The sequence below is a fragment of the Chiloscyllium plagiosum genome, unplaced genomic scaffold (genome assembly GCF_037043375.1).
Source record: "Chiloscyllium plagiosum isolate Xiang-an unplaced genomic scaffold, Cpla_swu_hap1 HiC_scaffold_29, whole genome shotgun sequence".
NCBI lineage: Eukaryota > Metazoa > Chordata > Chondrichthyes > Orectolobiformes > Hemiscylliidae > Chiloscyllium > Chiloscyllium plagiosum.
In genome coordinates this window covers 31,567,658-31,585,466 of record NW_028270167.1, presented here as the reverse complement: position 1 = coordinate 31,585,466, position 17,809 = coordinate 31,567,658, and the positions used below count along the sequence as shown (strand labels likewise).

The following is a 17,809-nucleotide window of genomic DNA, read 5'->3' as shown; positions in this document are numbered from 1 at the left end:
TGGCCAGGGTCAGAATGGCAGAACAGGCTTGAGGGACTGAATGGCCTTCTATTGCTCGTAATTTACATGTTTGTATGACTTGCATCTAATGTTCTACGAATAGAGGTCTTAAATTGCCAATTAAACACATATGAGTGACTAAGAAACTTGTTAAATGTTTCTCATCCCTCATTCCTCTCTCAGATATTTTGTAATCAACCAGTTCAGAGATATTATTTCACATTTTGGAGCAGGTGGAACTTGAACCCAGGTCTCCTAGGGACACTACCATTGAGCCACATGAGCCCCCTCTGAATTCTCTCTCACACCTTCCTAACTTACACCTGGGATACATCTGAAATCTCTATAAAACAGCATGGGACCAACATTCTCACCTCAGTGCAATGTCCCATCCAAATGTAATTCTTGGTTGACTTTCGTGTATGTGTGTGTGAGAGAAAGGCTTCCAGGACAACCGGAGCAGGATTGGATTTGAAGTACATTCTTGCACATTGTGTTAAAGCTATTTGCTTCACCCTAATTGAAGAATGCCTTCACCTGTAACAGTGTGGCTTTATCATTCCTGTGCCAAGCATTGTTGTTGCTTTTGGGAAGTGGAATGATCAAATATGGGACCATTGCATAGTGTGTGCCTTCACCCAACAAACTACACTGACATTTCACAAGGGATACTCAGTCATAGAGATGTACGGCACAGAAACAGAACGTGGATCAACTCATCCATGCCGACTAGTTATTCTACAGTAATCTAGTCCCATTTGCCACCATTTGTCCCATATCCCTCTAAACTGTTCGTATTCATATACCCATCCAGATGCCCTTTGAATGTTATAATTGTACCGGCCTCCACCACCTCCACTGACAGCTCATTCCATGCACGCATCACCCTCAGCATGAATAGGTTGCCTATCAGGTTCCCTTTAAAACTATTCCCTCTCACCCTAAACCTATAACCTCTAGTTTTGGACTCTCTGACCCTGGAGAAAACATCTTGACTAGTCACCCTATCCATGCCCCACATGATTTTATAAACTTCTATAAGATCATCCCTCATTGGAAAGCCTTTGCCATTCAACAGTGGGCAGAAGAAAATTAGAAGGCCAGGAGATCAAAGGGGTATACTTCAAGTGTACTATGCTATATGGAATGCATTAGGAGTCGTGATGGCAAAAAATGAATGGAGGTGAATTGTCATATTTGTGGCATGTCATCCTATACTGTAACAAATAATTCCTCTGATTATAATATATTTTCTTTGGTCACAAGCATAAAAGAAAACCTTTCTTTGTTCACAGGGTGGATGCACAAGCACCAATAGGAAATACATGGACTAAGTCTGGGAGTTCTGATATCATCTCCAAAAATGGTACACTGTCATCAGTGAGTAGCACCATGCATGTTTACAAACCATATCCAAGTAAACCACCATCAGATGTTGCTTCGACCATCACTGCAATGGGTGTCAACGGCACAGGAAGTTACAAGCGCCCAAATAATCCCCGAAAATCGGCGGATAACGTTTCCGTAAGAAGCTCACCTGGGAAGTCAGCACCATCTTATGCATCAGTCGTCAATACTCACTACTCTCACTCTCCCCCTGCTTGGCAGAATGGAGTTCAGACACAGGCCCCCAGGCAGGTACCCAGATTATCCTCAATGTCGCCATCAAACCTTACCAGAATGGGGGCCGTGCCAGTCATGGTGCCAGCCCAGAACCAAACAGGATCACTGGTGTAGGAGCAAATTGTTTGTCACCAGGGCACAAGGAAATCCTGTGGTAACTTTGATGACCAAAGACTAGGACTTCAGATGAGAGCAATTTATGGTGAAATATTACAAATCGAGCATTGGCTGTGAACAGTATTTTGAAGTCCCGTCATCAGTTTTTGAATGTTGTTCAGCTAGAAAATCGAGATAACCTGAATTAAGAAATTTAGCCCAAACACTGAATGGATGAGCAGACGACCAGTTCTTTCCAGGTCTATTGGGTGTCGCTCAAACAAAACATTTGCTTGACACAAAATCTTTTCTAACTAATTCCAGTTTATCGCAACACTGTGCTTGTAATCTCTACAGCTTCTCTGTCGAAATATCATATGTGTTGAAAAATATAAAACTGCAGTTTTAGGTCTGCCCATACCAACTTGTCACACTCATTATTCTTCAATGAAGAAGATGCAGACCAGTTTCATCCAGTAGAAATGTGACTTCTGGTTTGTGTTACAAAAATTGACAATATACCTTCTCATCTGGTTACTTTTCTTTTGCTCCACATTATTATTTTCCCTGGTTCATACAACAGTCTTCAAAGAAACAAACTCAGGTGATCAACTTCTCGCAATACCTCGCCAAAGTGTTTTCTGCTCTTGGATATGCAAGTAGTCAACCTAGGAGATGAAACCTCCTTTGGTTTGTAATTCCTTGGGTGTAGACGATCAAAGGTTGACATTGACTGATTCAGTGATACACATGGGAGAAACTATTTCATTTGTTGGGAGAATCAAGAACCAAAGGATGAAATTTTAATGTTTGAACCAAGACATTCTGGTCAAAATGAGGAAAATTTGTTTTCACCCAGGCTAATGAAAAGTCTGCTGCTCAATTCCCCAAAAGGCTGTGGTGTGGAACTTTCAAGACTCAGGTCAATAGGCTTCCATTAGATCACGGTATCAAGGGGTAAGAAGCTAAACTGAGGAACAGATTAACCATGAACAAATTGAATAGCAGAGCAGACTTGATGGGCTGAATGGCCTCTTGCCATTCCTTTGTTTGATAGTTTTCTATCTATCTATGGTAATCAGTGTTCCTAAATTCTGGTAGCTCCCAACAGAAACAAATGTGAGTTGATGGAACTTGTTGCAAGGGAACGGGGAGATCCTACTTTTATCTTTCCAAGGTTTCTAAATGACTTGATTCCAAAATTTCTTGTCCATGGTTCTTTTTGCATTTATTTTATTTGTGATTCTGTATTCTGACGAGTGCATTACTTTTCCTTTCTTGTTTTCCCTTTATCTTTGTAAATTGTTATATGAGGTCTTATAGTAATCATTATAGCAGCATGTTTCCTGTCACTGTGAAGAAGGAAATGAAGTAATAAAAGAAAGGAATTGGTAAAACTCTGTCAGAGAGGCCCCAAAATGACTTTTTCCTGATGAAAGACATAGAAGAAATTAAAATGGATGGGGGGGGGGGAGGTGTACAAAGTTGCAGCATTGGATAGACTGAGTTGTTCATTATAACATTCATTGAAGTTGTAGACAACATAGAGTTCAAACAATGCCAACACACCCAGTCTGACGCTAGTATGAATAAATAGGCAGAATGAAACCAGTGCAGGACTCACAAACACATTTTTAGAAGATTGTTAATGGAGATGACTATTTGTATATTGTGAGTGCTTGTTGCTGTCCTGCAATACCTCATATATACAGTACTATTGTGACTAGCTGAGGGTGGGTGAAGTGGCTCCCCTCTTTTAAACATTCTTTCTAGCACCTGACTATACCTCTATTCAATTGAATTGTAGTTAAATAATGTCTGCAGTAGTAGTAAAAAAATTGCAAAGTTTCCTTGAGTTTAAAGCAAATCAAGTTTATTTTCTGTCAATCCTGAGAAAAATAATAAATGCATGACATCAAACATATGTGCTGTTGTTTCAGCCCTCACCCATGTGCACTAATATATACACAAACAAACATTCTCCATAAACACACTCATACCCTCATACACACAAACTACAACACACACTCCAACTCTCTAACACACCAAATATGTGAATACACAGTTTAGAGTATTTTTGATGTTGTCCATGTACAAGGTTTTAACTTGAGGCTGTGATTGTTTAATTGTTGTTTTAGGTCATCAACAGTAACAAATGTTATAGTTATCCTTTGAGTTCTCAATGTTCGTATGTTTCTTTTTAACATGTATTGTCACTGAGCATTTTTTTAAAAGAGAGATAGAGAGAGAGAGAGATAGAAAGAGAGAGAAAAGGTTCCCTGACCTTTCAGTTATGCATCTTTAATACCCTGTGCCAAAAGCAGCTTCTTGAAATATCAGCTTGTGTGTGTATTTCCATGTCTGAGATCATTGTCTCCAATGATAATTGCAGGTGGTGCTTTCATTTCTTCATATGTGAACATTCTCAAAGATATAACTCAAAGTAAGAGATGAAGATCTTTTACTTTGTTTGGGGATGGGCTGGCTGGTAGATTGTATTGCCTTTGGATAAAATATTAATTTCAGATTGGCTGTCTGTTGTCTAATTCACATTGAAATTTGGCCACTTATGGTCAGGTGATGCCTGTAGCCATTTCAGGTCAGTGAATTTGGTTCATTTATCTAAAACCCTTTCAATCCGTGGAAGTCCCTCATACTAAGTCAGCAATGAACTTCGAAACTCAAATTGTATATCATTGTGACAATATTCTCATACAAAAGACATACCAGAAGGATGTGAATATACAGGATGGCTCTTCATTCCATTAAATTTGCTCCTTTCAGAACATCTTTCCACTGGACTTGCTTGAATGAGTTCAGTTCTGAACCCAAGCATTTGTCGTAATGACCATATTCTTGCTGTTGCTCATCTATTTCATAATGAAATTCTTACAGAATCTGCAGGAAAGATTCCATAAGAGCCTTGTACAAATGGTGCCATTGCTTCCTGTTGTTGAATCCACTGTTGTTTTCCTTCTCTGAAAGGGACAAATCATTTTGACAGATTCAAGAAAAGGGCATATCTGATAATAAATTAATTAAACCGTCAATACCTTATAACAACTTAATCAATCAATGTACTGTCCTTTTTAGGCTGGAGTTATCCATGCAGACATCTGGGCTTTATCCTATTGAATAATTGATTTATTTAAATTTACTATGTAAATAATATCCTAAAAGTCCTATGTAACTTTTTAGCTCTCTATCCCCAACCACCTTCTGACCAGGTTAATGGGTAACTGGAGAAGACTCCTGGAGGATTTTGATATTTTAGCAGTAGGGCTGTTTCTAAATGAATGGCTTGAAGTGACCCATCATTGTGCGATTTGAGGTGTAAAATATTGTTAATGGACTAACATGACTATCTATCAGTCAGAATTGACCATGAACATGAAGCAAATGTGGCCCCAAGATATAAACCTTACACCCTATAAAAGACATGGACATTGTAGTAGCATGTGCCAATATCAAAAGAAGCATAAACATTTGGAAATAACCACTGATCATTCTACTCTTCATTTCGGAGAGAAAACCTTCATTCTAACTGGAGTAGTTGGTGTACCACTGTCCTCTATTTACGAGCACATAGAGCGTTTCTATTTCAATCGCTGTTATGAAACTTCAAACATGCATATTGATCTTGAAATCAATAAATATTTGAGCCCGAGCTGAACAATGGTTTAAAAAGCTCATGCTTTAATGTCTGAGAATTGTGATTATAGGATCATTTCACAATTCTGTTTTACTCTATTGCCTTTATAATCTTAATCGTCTTCAAAATGATAACCTTTTTGCCTGCACCAAAATGAACCTTACAGTTTCATCAAGGGAGAGTTTATTGATCTATTCCTGTACCGTCTCACAGTATAGCAGAGAAGGAAATTTAAACAAGCATGCTTTTCATTTGCTGATGGAAAACATTGAAGTCAATGGAAAGGGGCTTTAATAGGCCGTCGACCTATAGCTGATGGAATAATGTTATAGCAAGCTCCATTCTGCCCTCTCAGCTGAATGTAAACAATTCCATGGTTATTATTTCGAAGAAGAGTGGGGGAGTTCCAGTCAATATTTATCACTCATCACCAAACAGATGATCTGGTCATCGCTGTTTGTAGGAGTGTATCATACACAAATTGACTGCCTCTTTTCCTGCATTCCAACAGTCATTACATTTCAAAGGGCCTTTATTCACTGTAAGGCGCATTAGGACATCCTGAGATCATGAAAGGTGATATATAAATGTTGGATTTTCTTGGTGGTGGCAGGGAATGATCTATCTCGTTGTTGTTGGATTTAAGATTTTGAATTTATACTTATAAACAAAAGCAAGACATTATGGGTTAGAGATTAGTCAGAAACTAATGTTTAGGAATCAATCACATCAGCTGCTTTTGAACTTGGAATATCTAGGTGGCTTTTGTATTTATCAACTATTAAGGGAACTATTAAGCAGCTTTGCATGCATTGTCATTGGTATAACAACTTCTTGAAATTGAGCACGTAGGGGTCTATTATAAATATCCAGATGACATGAGAAGCCTGAATATCAAATTTCTTTGAAGATAGTTGTTATAGATCTTTTAAACTCAAGCTTTCCGTCATGATGCTGCTTTTTGAATTAAAAGCCGTATTTTCTAAATTGCTTATTGATACATTTTATATCCAATAGAACAACCAAGAGGTTAGAACACCTCAAGGATTTGGGCTGCCTCAGCAATTTGCTGTTTTCAATTCTGGTTGCATAATATCGAAGCTTTTCATCTTGCATTCATCAGGACAATTCATCAATTTAAGGGGAAAACTGATGTTCAGTCTGTTTGAGAAGAGAGTGGTAATTACTTGACAAGTAGACTATGATTGGTAGACCACGGAGAATGCACCAGCTTGAGATGATTCACAGTTAACTGCCAGGATTTATCTAAATTTTAAACAAGGCAGGTTGACTTGAGAAGTGACCCAGTAAATGGCTTGTGCATTTTTATGACAATGCCTCTTTTATGCTTTATCTATTATGATGGTCATAGGTGTAGTAGTCTCAGTGCAGTTCTGATGACTGGTGGATCTATTGTGCTGAGAATGCATAGAAAATAGAATCATATCTGCTTATGTTCTGTTTTGGGGGGTCAGGAAAAAAGAAAAAGGTGACTGTTTAGGCCACTCTAGACTGATGGAACAATCGAAACATGAGAGATTGAACTAAGTTTTTGTCATGTTCTTTCATGGAATGTGGGCATTGCTGGCTAGGTAGGAATATGTTATTCATCCCTAATTATATTTGGAAAGGTGGTGGTGAGCTGCCTTCTTGAATTGTTGCAGTCCGTATTGTATGCGTACATCCTCAGGGCTGTTACAAAGGATGTTTGAAGATTTTGGTTCAGCAACACTGATGCAATTCCAAGTAAGGATGGTGTATGCTTTGGAGGGGAACTTACAGGTGACAGTGTCATCATATATCGGCTGTCCTTGACCTTCCAGTTGATAGAGGTCATGGGCTTGGAAATTGCTGTCAAAGTGTGAATTTGTAATAAACCTCTGGAATCCAACATTGCAAAATTAGAGGAGATTTAGCTTTGGCTGTGAAGGTAACCAATGGTTTCAATATCTGTTTAGGAAATGCTATGCTATAGGTCACATTGGGTTAGCCCAAGAGTATCTTGGTTTGAGTTTGGAGAGTCCACTTGCTGAATTGGAATCTCACCTGTTTCAGTGTACAAAGTACAAGGACGGCTAAAGACTATCAAAACTACTCCATCCAGGTATAAAATCAGAGAAGAATACAGCACAGAAGGAGTCAATTCAGCCCATTGCGCCCATGTTGGTTCTTTGACTATGCCATCCAGTTATTCTTATCTCCCTATTGTTTCCCCATTGCCCTGAAACTTTCACCCTTTCAAGATTGTATTTGATTGTTTTCCTAACTTGCTGTGTAAAAGAAGCTTCATCTTACATTGGCTAATAAAAAACAGACAATTACCTGAATCCTGTGTCCTTTGGTCACTAACGTTTCTGTTATAGAAAACAATTTCACTTTATTTCCTCTTTGAAATCCAATGTGATCTGAATATCTCAGTTAAATCTCCCCTTAACCTTTTGTACTCCAAGGAGAACAATGCCAGTTTCTTCACTCTGTCTACATCGCTGAACAATTGATCTAATATTCCAAGGCAGGTATTCTCCTGCAACAGGTTAAAAACCTTGAGGGAAATTTAGGAGAAATAACATTGGAACGTTCTCCTTTGAGTTCATAAAACAGTCAAAGAAATTGCATAGAATGGCAGTGCAATAGATTTCTGGCTTCACCCTTGTAACACTTCCTTTACAACTTTTAGAATTGCTAATTGAGCACTGATGCACAAGAATCTCATAAAGTGGAAACATGCACTCTAAACCCACATTTATAAAATAAGTCCTCTGATGTTTCCCTTCCTTCAGATGAAAACTCATTGAATGATAACTAAATGCATTCTCTTTCTGAAATATGGAAGAGTTGATTTTGCATACGTATGTTTTTGTGGTGTTGGGTTTCAATTTGAGAAATGACCATGCAGTGTGCTCATATGTTCGCTTTAGACAGCAAGTAGGCAAGGGTTCAATCTGAAAAATACACGTGCTGCCTTCAAGCAAAAGACCGTTGCTTATGTCATCAGGTTAGATTTGGGTTAGCAGGTGCTGCATTACTTAAAGATAAAGTTTCACTTTGTGTGCCATTTTCAGATGAGGGAAAAGTGACTGATGGAAGCTGTCATTGACGGCTCTTCCTCATAGTTCACTTTGGGTCTGTCTGAATGACTTGGCTGCAGAATTCCTTACAGCCTCAGTGCAAATATGGACAACAGAGCTGAACTGGAGGCGAGGTGAGAGTGACTGCCGTTGACATCAAGGAAACATTGAGCAAATGCGGCAACCAAGAGTTCTAGAAGACTTGAAGTCAATGGGAATCAGGGGACAAAACTTACTGTTGCTTAGACTCATATTTAAAACAAAGAAAGGTGGTTGATTGTTCCAGACCAATCATCTTAACACAAGGACATCACAGCAAGAGTTCCTCAGGGTAGCGTTCTAGATCTGCTCATCTTCCGCCATGTCACCTTCCCTCCATTCTACGATCAGATCTGGGAATGTTTACTGATCATTGCACAGTGATCTATACCATTCTTGACTCCTCGAGAAATAAACCATTTTTCTGCCTATATTCAGCAAGACTGAAGGCTTTGACAGATAATTGGCAAGTAACAATTACCAAGGACATCCTCACTATCAACTGTTTTTGACTCACCATTGACCAGAAATTGAAATAGACCAACTGTAGCTAAAAGAGACTGGGAAATCTGCAGTGAGTAACAATCTTCCTGACTCCCCCAAATTCTTTGTACCATCTGTAAGGCACAAGTCAGGAGTATGATGGAGTACTCTGCAGTTGCCTGGATTAGTGCAGGTCTAATTGTCAAAACATTCAACACCATCCAGGGTAAAGCAGCCGACTTGACTGCAATCTTATTCACTACCTTCAACATTCACTCCCTCTATCAATAACACTCAGTAACAATTGTGTGCCCCATCTACAAGATGCACTGCAGTAATTCATCAATGCTTCTTTGACAACACCTTTCCAACATACAACTGCTTCGAATAAGGAGGACAAGGTCAGCAGATACATTGGAACACCGCCATCTGCAAATTTACTTCAAAGCCACTCACCATCCTGACTTGGAAATATGTCATTGTTCCTTCAGTGTCTCTATGTCAAACCCCTGCAGCCCCCTCCCTAACGTTATTGGGGGTATACCAATGGCAAATGGAGCCCAGATGTTCAAGAAGGCGGCTCACCACCACTTTCATGAGGGCAACTAGGAATGGCCAATAAATGCTGGCTTAGCCAGCCGCACCTACATCCCAAGACTGAATAATGAAACTCTCTCCCTGTGTGATGACTCCTCCTGTTTCTAGTTGCACCCCACCATCTGCAAGAGCGAGAGAGAACAAAGTGTGGCAATGAATTCTGTGAAGGTTGTTTGGGTAGCGTATCTAAAATGGAATATGTGTGAGAGAGATGTGAATGTTTGCAACTGTGTTAGTTGATCTTACTGCCATGTTTAATCATTGTCCCACTCTGTTTATATAGCCTCATGTTGGACTTTGTTACATATGATAAGGATGGATTTTATGTATTGCCATTTACAATGAATTTGATAAATTTTATGCCTATTTTTAACCTTTTTTTGTACACAATAGTTTATCGATATTTGTATTCAATGGAAAAGTTATAAGTCTGACTGAAGTCACCCATGTGAAGTGGATGGTTCTAGGTCTTGTGTTGTTTTACTATTCCTGCATGCATCTGCTGAAATGGACAAGAATGTTGTTTTTTAAAAATAAAGTTTATCAGATTCCTAAACATGCCATAAATTATTTGTTCAGTTCTGTATTACACTGATTGAACTAATACCTTATTTGATTGTTATTGATTAAACTTCCCAACAACCTTCTTTAGCTGTATGAAGTTGAACCATGTATTTTATAAACTGTCACCTGCATTTTTATTCTCACAGCCCAGTATCCCTTCCCAATGTGCTTCCTCATGAACATAACCAATGTTGGTCCTATGAAATTACTACAAAGGCAGATCATTTCTACAGATTAAATTGCATCTCAAAACAAAGGCAAGCATTAAAGAGAGCAGTTGACCAAGTCTGGATGGACAACAGTGTTGTTCCACCTTCCTGTAATATTCAGAGCCAAAATTTGGAGCCACCAAACCTTCAGTCTGCCATATTGTCATTAACAAGGGAGGAAGCTCCACTTTGAGCCCTAGCTATTTACAAAAAAAAAGGTGAAACCACAGACACTAATTATTATTTTTGTTCTAAGAATCTCCACTGAAAATATAATTGTAGGCCTTTTACACACCGCGATTGGGTGGTGACAGTGTTTTATTCGGTAGTTTTCCAACAATCAATAAGCCAGAAAATGACTGGGTGCTAATGTTAAGTGTTATATCTTTCACTCACCGCAGGTAACGATCAGGATACTGTAATAAATCCACCTATCTGTGTTTCTTTAGATCAGGCAATTTATTTATAAATTATTTGTGCTTGAAATATAATATCCCTATCTAATCTAAAGACATTAAGAATTAAGCACATAGTGTGGCAATGGACTCACAATTAGATGAGACCAGGTTGGGGATGGAAACCCTGATTGAGAAATATGAGTGGTCACTTTGTTAGGTGCCCACAAATCAATTTATTAAATTTCACTTTCTAATGTTCAATAGTGTAACTTTAACTTATTGGGGGTTATCTCAAGCTATCTCACCAAGTCGTGTTGCATATATCTGATTCCATCAATTTTCCAGCAAATGGTCTAGAATATAATTACCTTCATTATCGCTGGTGGGAGTCACAAGTTGAAATGAGTACACAACTGATAATTAAGTGAGCTACTGCCTCTTCTATCCCTTAAATAATGAATAAAATTGGTTAGTTAATTGACACAGAAAGCAATAAGGACATTTTGGGTAGAGGAAACATGACAAATTTAGTACTGTCTTTATTTGTACTGTTCTGTTCCATTAAAGTGACACTTAATTTGAAAGATTTACGGGCATTTGAGAGAATTAGGGATCCATTCAAGCCTACCAGACCCAAGAGGATCTGCGACAGCGATTTCACCCACCGAACCCACAAGTCTCTGCATCACCAGAGCAATGGCTTTGAGAAGCAATTAATAATATTAGGGACATTGCCTGGACCAAGTAAAAATGAACATTAAAAAAATGAGCAGCTTCCAGGGGAATCACAAGGGACAGCGATGTATTCAAACTCTGTAAATATTGTCAAATCTGATGGTTTTAGGAATGAGGTGGTTCTGATTCCACTGTAGCTGTAGATAATGGAATCCCTGCAGTATGAAAGCAGGCCATTCAGCCTGTCAAATCCAAACTGCCTCTCTGAAGAGCATTCCACCCAGACCAACCCCCATCTCTGTAACTTTGCATTTCCCACTGAACCTACACACCCCTGAACACTACAGGCAATTTGGCATGGCCAGTCTACCTGACCTGCGCATCTTTGGACAGTGGGAGAAAACTGGAGCACCCGGAGGAAACCTGCGCAGACATGGGGAGAATGTGCAAACTCCATACAGACAGTCGCCCGAGGCTGGAATCAAATCCGGGTCCTTAACACTGTGAGACAGCAGTGCTAGCCACCCAATCTCCCTGAGTTTCTCAAGGTAAATAAACTATGTACTGACTCAATTAGACTAGATAGCTAGTTTGCGGGTGCAATAATTAGTAAATGTCAGTGCTACATCTGATTTCAACATTTTTCAGAGGGGGAGAGAGAATAAAGCGAGGATTCTTGCACCAGTCTGTGGAGCTCTGCTTAGGTGGATTTTTGGTGGGAATAGGATTGATCCTAGTTTTTGTCATCTTAAAATTAAATAATTAAAATCACAGTATTAAGGCTGAATCAGCAGTGAAAAACAGAGAAAAAGTAAAGCAATATATTTATTGATATGACATTGTTCACAACATAGGAACAAAATTTGTTTCGGAAACAGAAGGAGGAGAGAGTATAGGAAACGGTTTTTTTTCAGACTGAAGGGAGGTATACAGTTACATTTCTCATGTGTTAGTGAGGAGACATCACTCTTTTTAATAGAAATGGCCTGGCCTTTGGTGTAAGCATAAGTTCAAAGTCTGCAGATGACACCAAGCTTGGAATTGTAGAAGTGAGCAAGATAATTACAGATCTCAAGAAGATATAGGCAGATGAAATGAGCAAACTCAATGAGGAAGTAAAACACGATGCAGTTTGTTGGGTAAATTATAAAATAAATATTAACTAATATTGACGACCTTAGTGAAGAGATAGAGACTTTCATGTGGGTATACACAAAGGTTTGAGGTTGGTTGAACAACTCAAATGGTGGTAAAAGCAATATGGGATACTTGGCTCTGTAAATAGATGATTAGAATGCAGTAAGGCAATGCAATGCCTCGATAAATTCCTAGTTAGTTCTGGGGTGAACTACTTTCTGTGCTATGTTCCACACTTTAGGAGAAAGTTACGTGAAGGTCTTTGACAGCGTGCAAAAGAGATAAACTAGGATGGTACAGAAATGAGAAGCTTTAGTTCTGTGGAGAAGCTGAAGTCATTCTCATTAGATCAAGGATGTTTAAGAGGAGATTTTATGGTGGTATTCAAAATCATGACTGATTTTGCTAGAGTAAATAATGAAAATCTTTTTTCCAGTCAGGAAGCAGAGAATTTAAGGGATTGGCAAAAGAAATTAAGGTAACATGACGATATATTGCTTACACAGTGAGATGTTGTAATGTGGAATGTGCTTTGTGAAAGCTTGGAAGCAGATTCAATAATTTTCAAAGGTTAATTTGATAAATTCTTAAAGGAAAATAACTTACAGGTTATGAGGAAGGAAAAGAGGAGTGTGCCTAATTGAATACTTCTACCCCAGAGTCCATGCAGACACAGTGCAGTCAATGGCCATTTATGTGTTGTATTGAACAATACTTTAATGGTAACTTCAAGATGTTATAAAGTGTTTTACGGCCAGTGAAAGATTGTGGAATGTAATCACCGCCAGGCTTTATTGTGAAACAAATATTTGGGTTGAATTTTTCACGGAATTACAATTTCAGAACAGGATGCAAGAGGGCCAGGTAAGTGATGCAGTGTTTAAAATAAGGCGTGGTGTGTGAGAGATCTAGTGTTCAATTGGGGTCCAGTGACAGTCCAGGGAAGGTGGCTGTCAGATCCCAGAATGAGGTTAGTGTGGACTCATACTGAGTCCGGAGCAGTGGAAGGGATGGCTGGGGAGCTAGGGTAGTGAGTTGGGAATGTTGTAAGAGGAGATGCGTGGCTCTGAGTGGCTGCAGCCAGGGATGAACTGGCGTGATGTTAGTTCAGGATCAGGAGGATGTAAGTAGTCTGGTGGAAGTGCCAGTAGGGGTGTGTGTGTGTGTTAAGTATGAGGTCAGTTGAACGGTTACTCAGGAATTAGACTATATATTTAATTGTTTAACTTTTCTTCTAAGTAATTCCTTGTTTTGCTGCAGTGGAACCCTCCCAATTGTTCCAACTTAAATGGATACTTCCAGGGGTTTCAGTGTAGGGGCATTGGCCAGTGAGATCTTCAATTTCCGAAGCAATTCCTTCAGAGCCCGCTGTGATGTGGATTCTTCAAGGACCCCATTCTCAACTCCCACCTACTCTGAAGTAACTACTATCTGGCGAATAGAAAACGTGGGCCTAGATTACAAACTGTGTCTAAGATCCTTTAAAACTTAGTAGATAACCATGCCCTGGTTATGGGCTCCGTCTCAGCGGTCAAGAGCTGGTTGGCCATTTTTGATCTGCGAGAGTGTTCATTGCTGATCCTGGTGACCAATTTGAGAAATCAAAAGCAAAGTGACAATGAAAACAACCAGAATTATACAAAGAATTTAAATTCAGAATGAAAGCATGGAGAACAGAATGAAAGCATTAATTGATATGTGCATCAAACTTTGTTTTAACCGGCACCTTATGAACCAGCACCCTTGATAAACTGGTTAAAATTATACACCTCAAATATTGCTAAGTTTACTATATTATTCTGTCCAATTTTTAAAGTTTCTTAAAATTTATTTACCTCAATGTAATATAATTGTTGTTCAATTGAATGCCATATGAAATATCAACAGTTGATTTGATTTGAAGACAATTTCTTTTAAAATGCCATGATGACTGAGTAGTCTGTTGAGGATGTGAGTGAGAAGTCAATACATTTAATTTAAGACAAAGTTGCATTACTATTTGAGTGATTCATGCTGTAAATAAGGTATAACAGTGATGTGTATACCCCCTTCTTTTAATTAGTGTGTGCTTTTACATTGATTATGTGGACTTCTTGATAATCCGGAATATTTGATCAACCCATATACCCCCTCGCCCCACCGATGCCTGTTAATAAAAGGTTTGCTGTTTTTTTGTATTTCTGACCGTGAGCTCATGGAGTGAATACTGGTGAGTGCAGATGACAAGTGTGCAGCTTGAGAGCTGAGTGTCGCCATTTTGTCTGTGCCAGTTTATTGAACTTGTTTGCTTGTTAGTTGTCTATTGACGCAAAGAGTGGAATGGAGAAATTCTCTCTTGAAATTCTGATCTTTATCCACCAGAGGGAGCCTCTACAATATAGAAACACTTCAAGCCATTCATAGAAACACAGAGAAACCAAGAGAACTGTGAATGCTGGAAATCAGAAACAAAAAGAGAAATTGCTAGAAAAGCTCAGTAGTTTTGGCAGCATCTCTGGAGAGAAGTCAGAGTTAAATGCAAAGTGTTGCATTTCTCAATACTAGGGAGTCCACATGAGCTTATTGGTAAGGTTCACTAATGTCCTTCAAGGTGGGAATCTGTCATCCTTACCTGGTCCGGCCTACGTATGGTCGACTCTTAACTGCCATTTCGGGGCCAGTGACCCTTGCTCAGAACACACAGAATTACATAGGGTCCACAACACAGACAGAAAGAACCAGCTGCATATGCAATTTCACCCAGCCTTTCCCAAGTTACCTTATCACCAGCACCTGGAATTCCTTCTTCCCTCAGTCGCTTATCTGACTTCCTTTCAAATGTACCTGTGAGTTAAGCTGTTGATGAGATGTGCCGAAAAATTGTCCATATTGCCATGGGCCCGAACTTTGGTACAGACCACGTACGTCATGATTTAGAAAACAAAACAATCGCTTTTGAAAATAAAGTCAACATTAACCAGATCATTAATCATCCTCACCCATCATTTCTTTGCAAAGGAGATTTTCATTGCAGTTGATTGCATGATTTTGAATCCTTGGAGCACGCCACACACAGCCTGACCTGAACCGCAGTATAATATTCCAGAAACACAATGTGATATTTTCAGCCAACGGAAAAGCGATGGTTAGTTTTTGTTCAGAATTGGCTCATATAATAAGACAGAGTTTTGTACAAGAGCTGTGTTTTTTTTCTAAACCCTGCTGTTTATGATCAATGATATGCATTTGTTAGGTGTTTATCCATTTTGTGTGGCTAAATGTTCCAGGAAGCTTCTCTAGGCAGACTGATAACTCCATTTCAGACAGTGCAATCATCAACAGAGTATCATAAAATTCCTACAGAAAGAGACCATTTGATCCATCAAGTCTGCATCAACCCACCAAATAGCATCACACCCCCATCCACCCCATCCCTATAGCCCCAATTTACCTATAGTATCCATCTAGCTGCATACTATAGGCCAATTTTGCATGGCCAGTCCAGCTAAGCTGTGCACCTTTGTATTGTGGGAGGAAACAGGAGCACATAAGGGAGACCCACACAATCTCCCAAGGCTGGAATCAATCCAGGTCCCTGGTATTGCGAGGCAGCAGAGCTTGCCACACCATATCTTTATCAAGTATCCTTAATGTAATATGAGATTTAAACACATGGATAGCCCAAAGATCAAGAAATAACTATTCATTATTTCACAGGCATTAACTCTCAGCAAATATGGAGAGAAATTAAGGTTAAACTAGGTGGAATTAAGCCTGTAGTTTATATCTCATTGATGAAATCCTTTGTCTGTCTCAGCCTCTCTCGATGAGGCCTCTTCTTGGCAAAGACATCCTTTTCTCCAGAGGGTCCTTCTCAACTGCTCGAGCTCTCATGCTCAGTGTCCACCCTCAGCCCCCGACCCACTACTGAAGACCTGTTACATTAAGATACTCAGGGGAGGGAGTCTACACTAGCTTATTGGTAAGGTTCACTAATGTCCTTTAAGGAGGGAAACTGTTATCCTTACCTGGTTCTGCTTACACGTGGTTGACTCTTAATTGCCGTCTAAGCGATTAGGGATCGGCAATAAATGCTGGCCTAGTCAGTGATACCCTGATCCCATGACTGAATAAAAAAACCAAAAAGTTTGCAATGTGGAGTGAGGCCAACAACAGGGTTTAATTTCTTGAGGTCATCCTGAGACATGCTGACTCTCAGGTTAAACTCATGACCAATTGTCACTCTGTACTGAGAGAGCAGCCCTATGATCTTCTGGAACTGTGGTGACTACTATTGATGAGATTCAACAAAAAGAAACCACTGGAGAACTATGAAACAGAGGTCTATAGCCTTAAGTTAGGTGTGCAATGGCACCCAATACAAGGGTTTAGACAGTAAGCAACTGAAAAGCAAGACAGATAGTTCTTGGGGAGAAGTGTAAAATGATCCTCTTAATAATGGAATAACAGGAAGTAGATGCTGGGAACAGGACAGAGGAATGAAACAGACAGATTGTTGTGAGGAATTGAGAAAATGGAAGGGAATCCTCTCAAGGTAAAGCAGGAGAGAGAAGGTCCTTTGTTGATTGTTCAGGTGAACATCTGTATGAGACAAAGAAAATGGAAGAGACAGGATTGCGTTAATATTGAGAAATGCAACACTTTGCATTTAACATCCAGTGTAAGGGAGAGGGGGAAATAAAAGAGAGAGAGAGAGATTGAAAGAAGACACATAGAGTGGGAGAGAGAGAGAGAGAGATACCATATTGTTTGAATAGATTGGAGAAGCAACATTGAACAGAAAGTCCTGCCCTTGCATGTACCTTCCTTTATAAATGAAAACAATCATTCAGAATCTAAACAGGGTTTTTTAGAAGGTGGAATGTGGGACCTTCTATTGGGTAATCCTAAACTCAACCAATAACACTGTAATTTGCAAAGTGATTCACCCATTTAAGTATTGAAAGCAGTTTCGATCAATAACACTATCGCTGTTTACCATGATTAATTATGCCTGATACACCATAGCTGTAACATGTTAAACCATAGCCAGATATTTGGTTTATTATTTGCCAATTGTATATAATATTTTAAAATGCTTCTAATAATTCCAATTCAGATTTCCTTTGGAATCTCTTAAAATGATTAACAGAGACTTTCAAGTTTGGAGATTGCTGAATGAGTAACTCGCCGTACCATTAGTTCAATTCTGTTTGATTACTGTGTCAGACCGATGAAAACATTTCGTAAAATATTTGCTCAGGGCCTGGGAGAGATAAAGCCTTTTGT

General features: G+C 39.2%; 1 protein-coding gene across 2 annotated transcripts in view; it reads left to right on the top strand.

The window, feature by feature from the left end:
• The window catches only part of LOC122540714 (endothelial cell-selective adhesion molecule), a 180,522-nt gene extending 170,406 nt beyond the window's left edge, over positions 1-10,116 (top strand). For both annotated transcript variants that reach the window (XM_043676833.2, XM_087976451.1), the window contains one exon: positions 1,296-10,116. In XM_043676833.2, the coding sequence (XP_043532768.2) occupies positions 1,296-1,737 (442 nt within the window). In that variant the 3' untranslated portion in view covers positions 1,738-10,116. The remainder of the gene's footprint in view (positions 1-1,295) is intronic.
• The last annotated feature ends 7,693 nt before the right edge of the window (positions 10,117-17,809 follow it).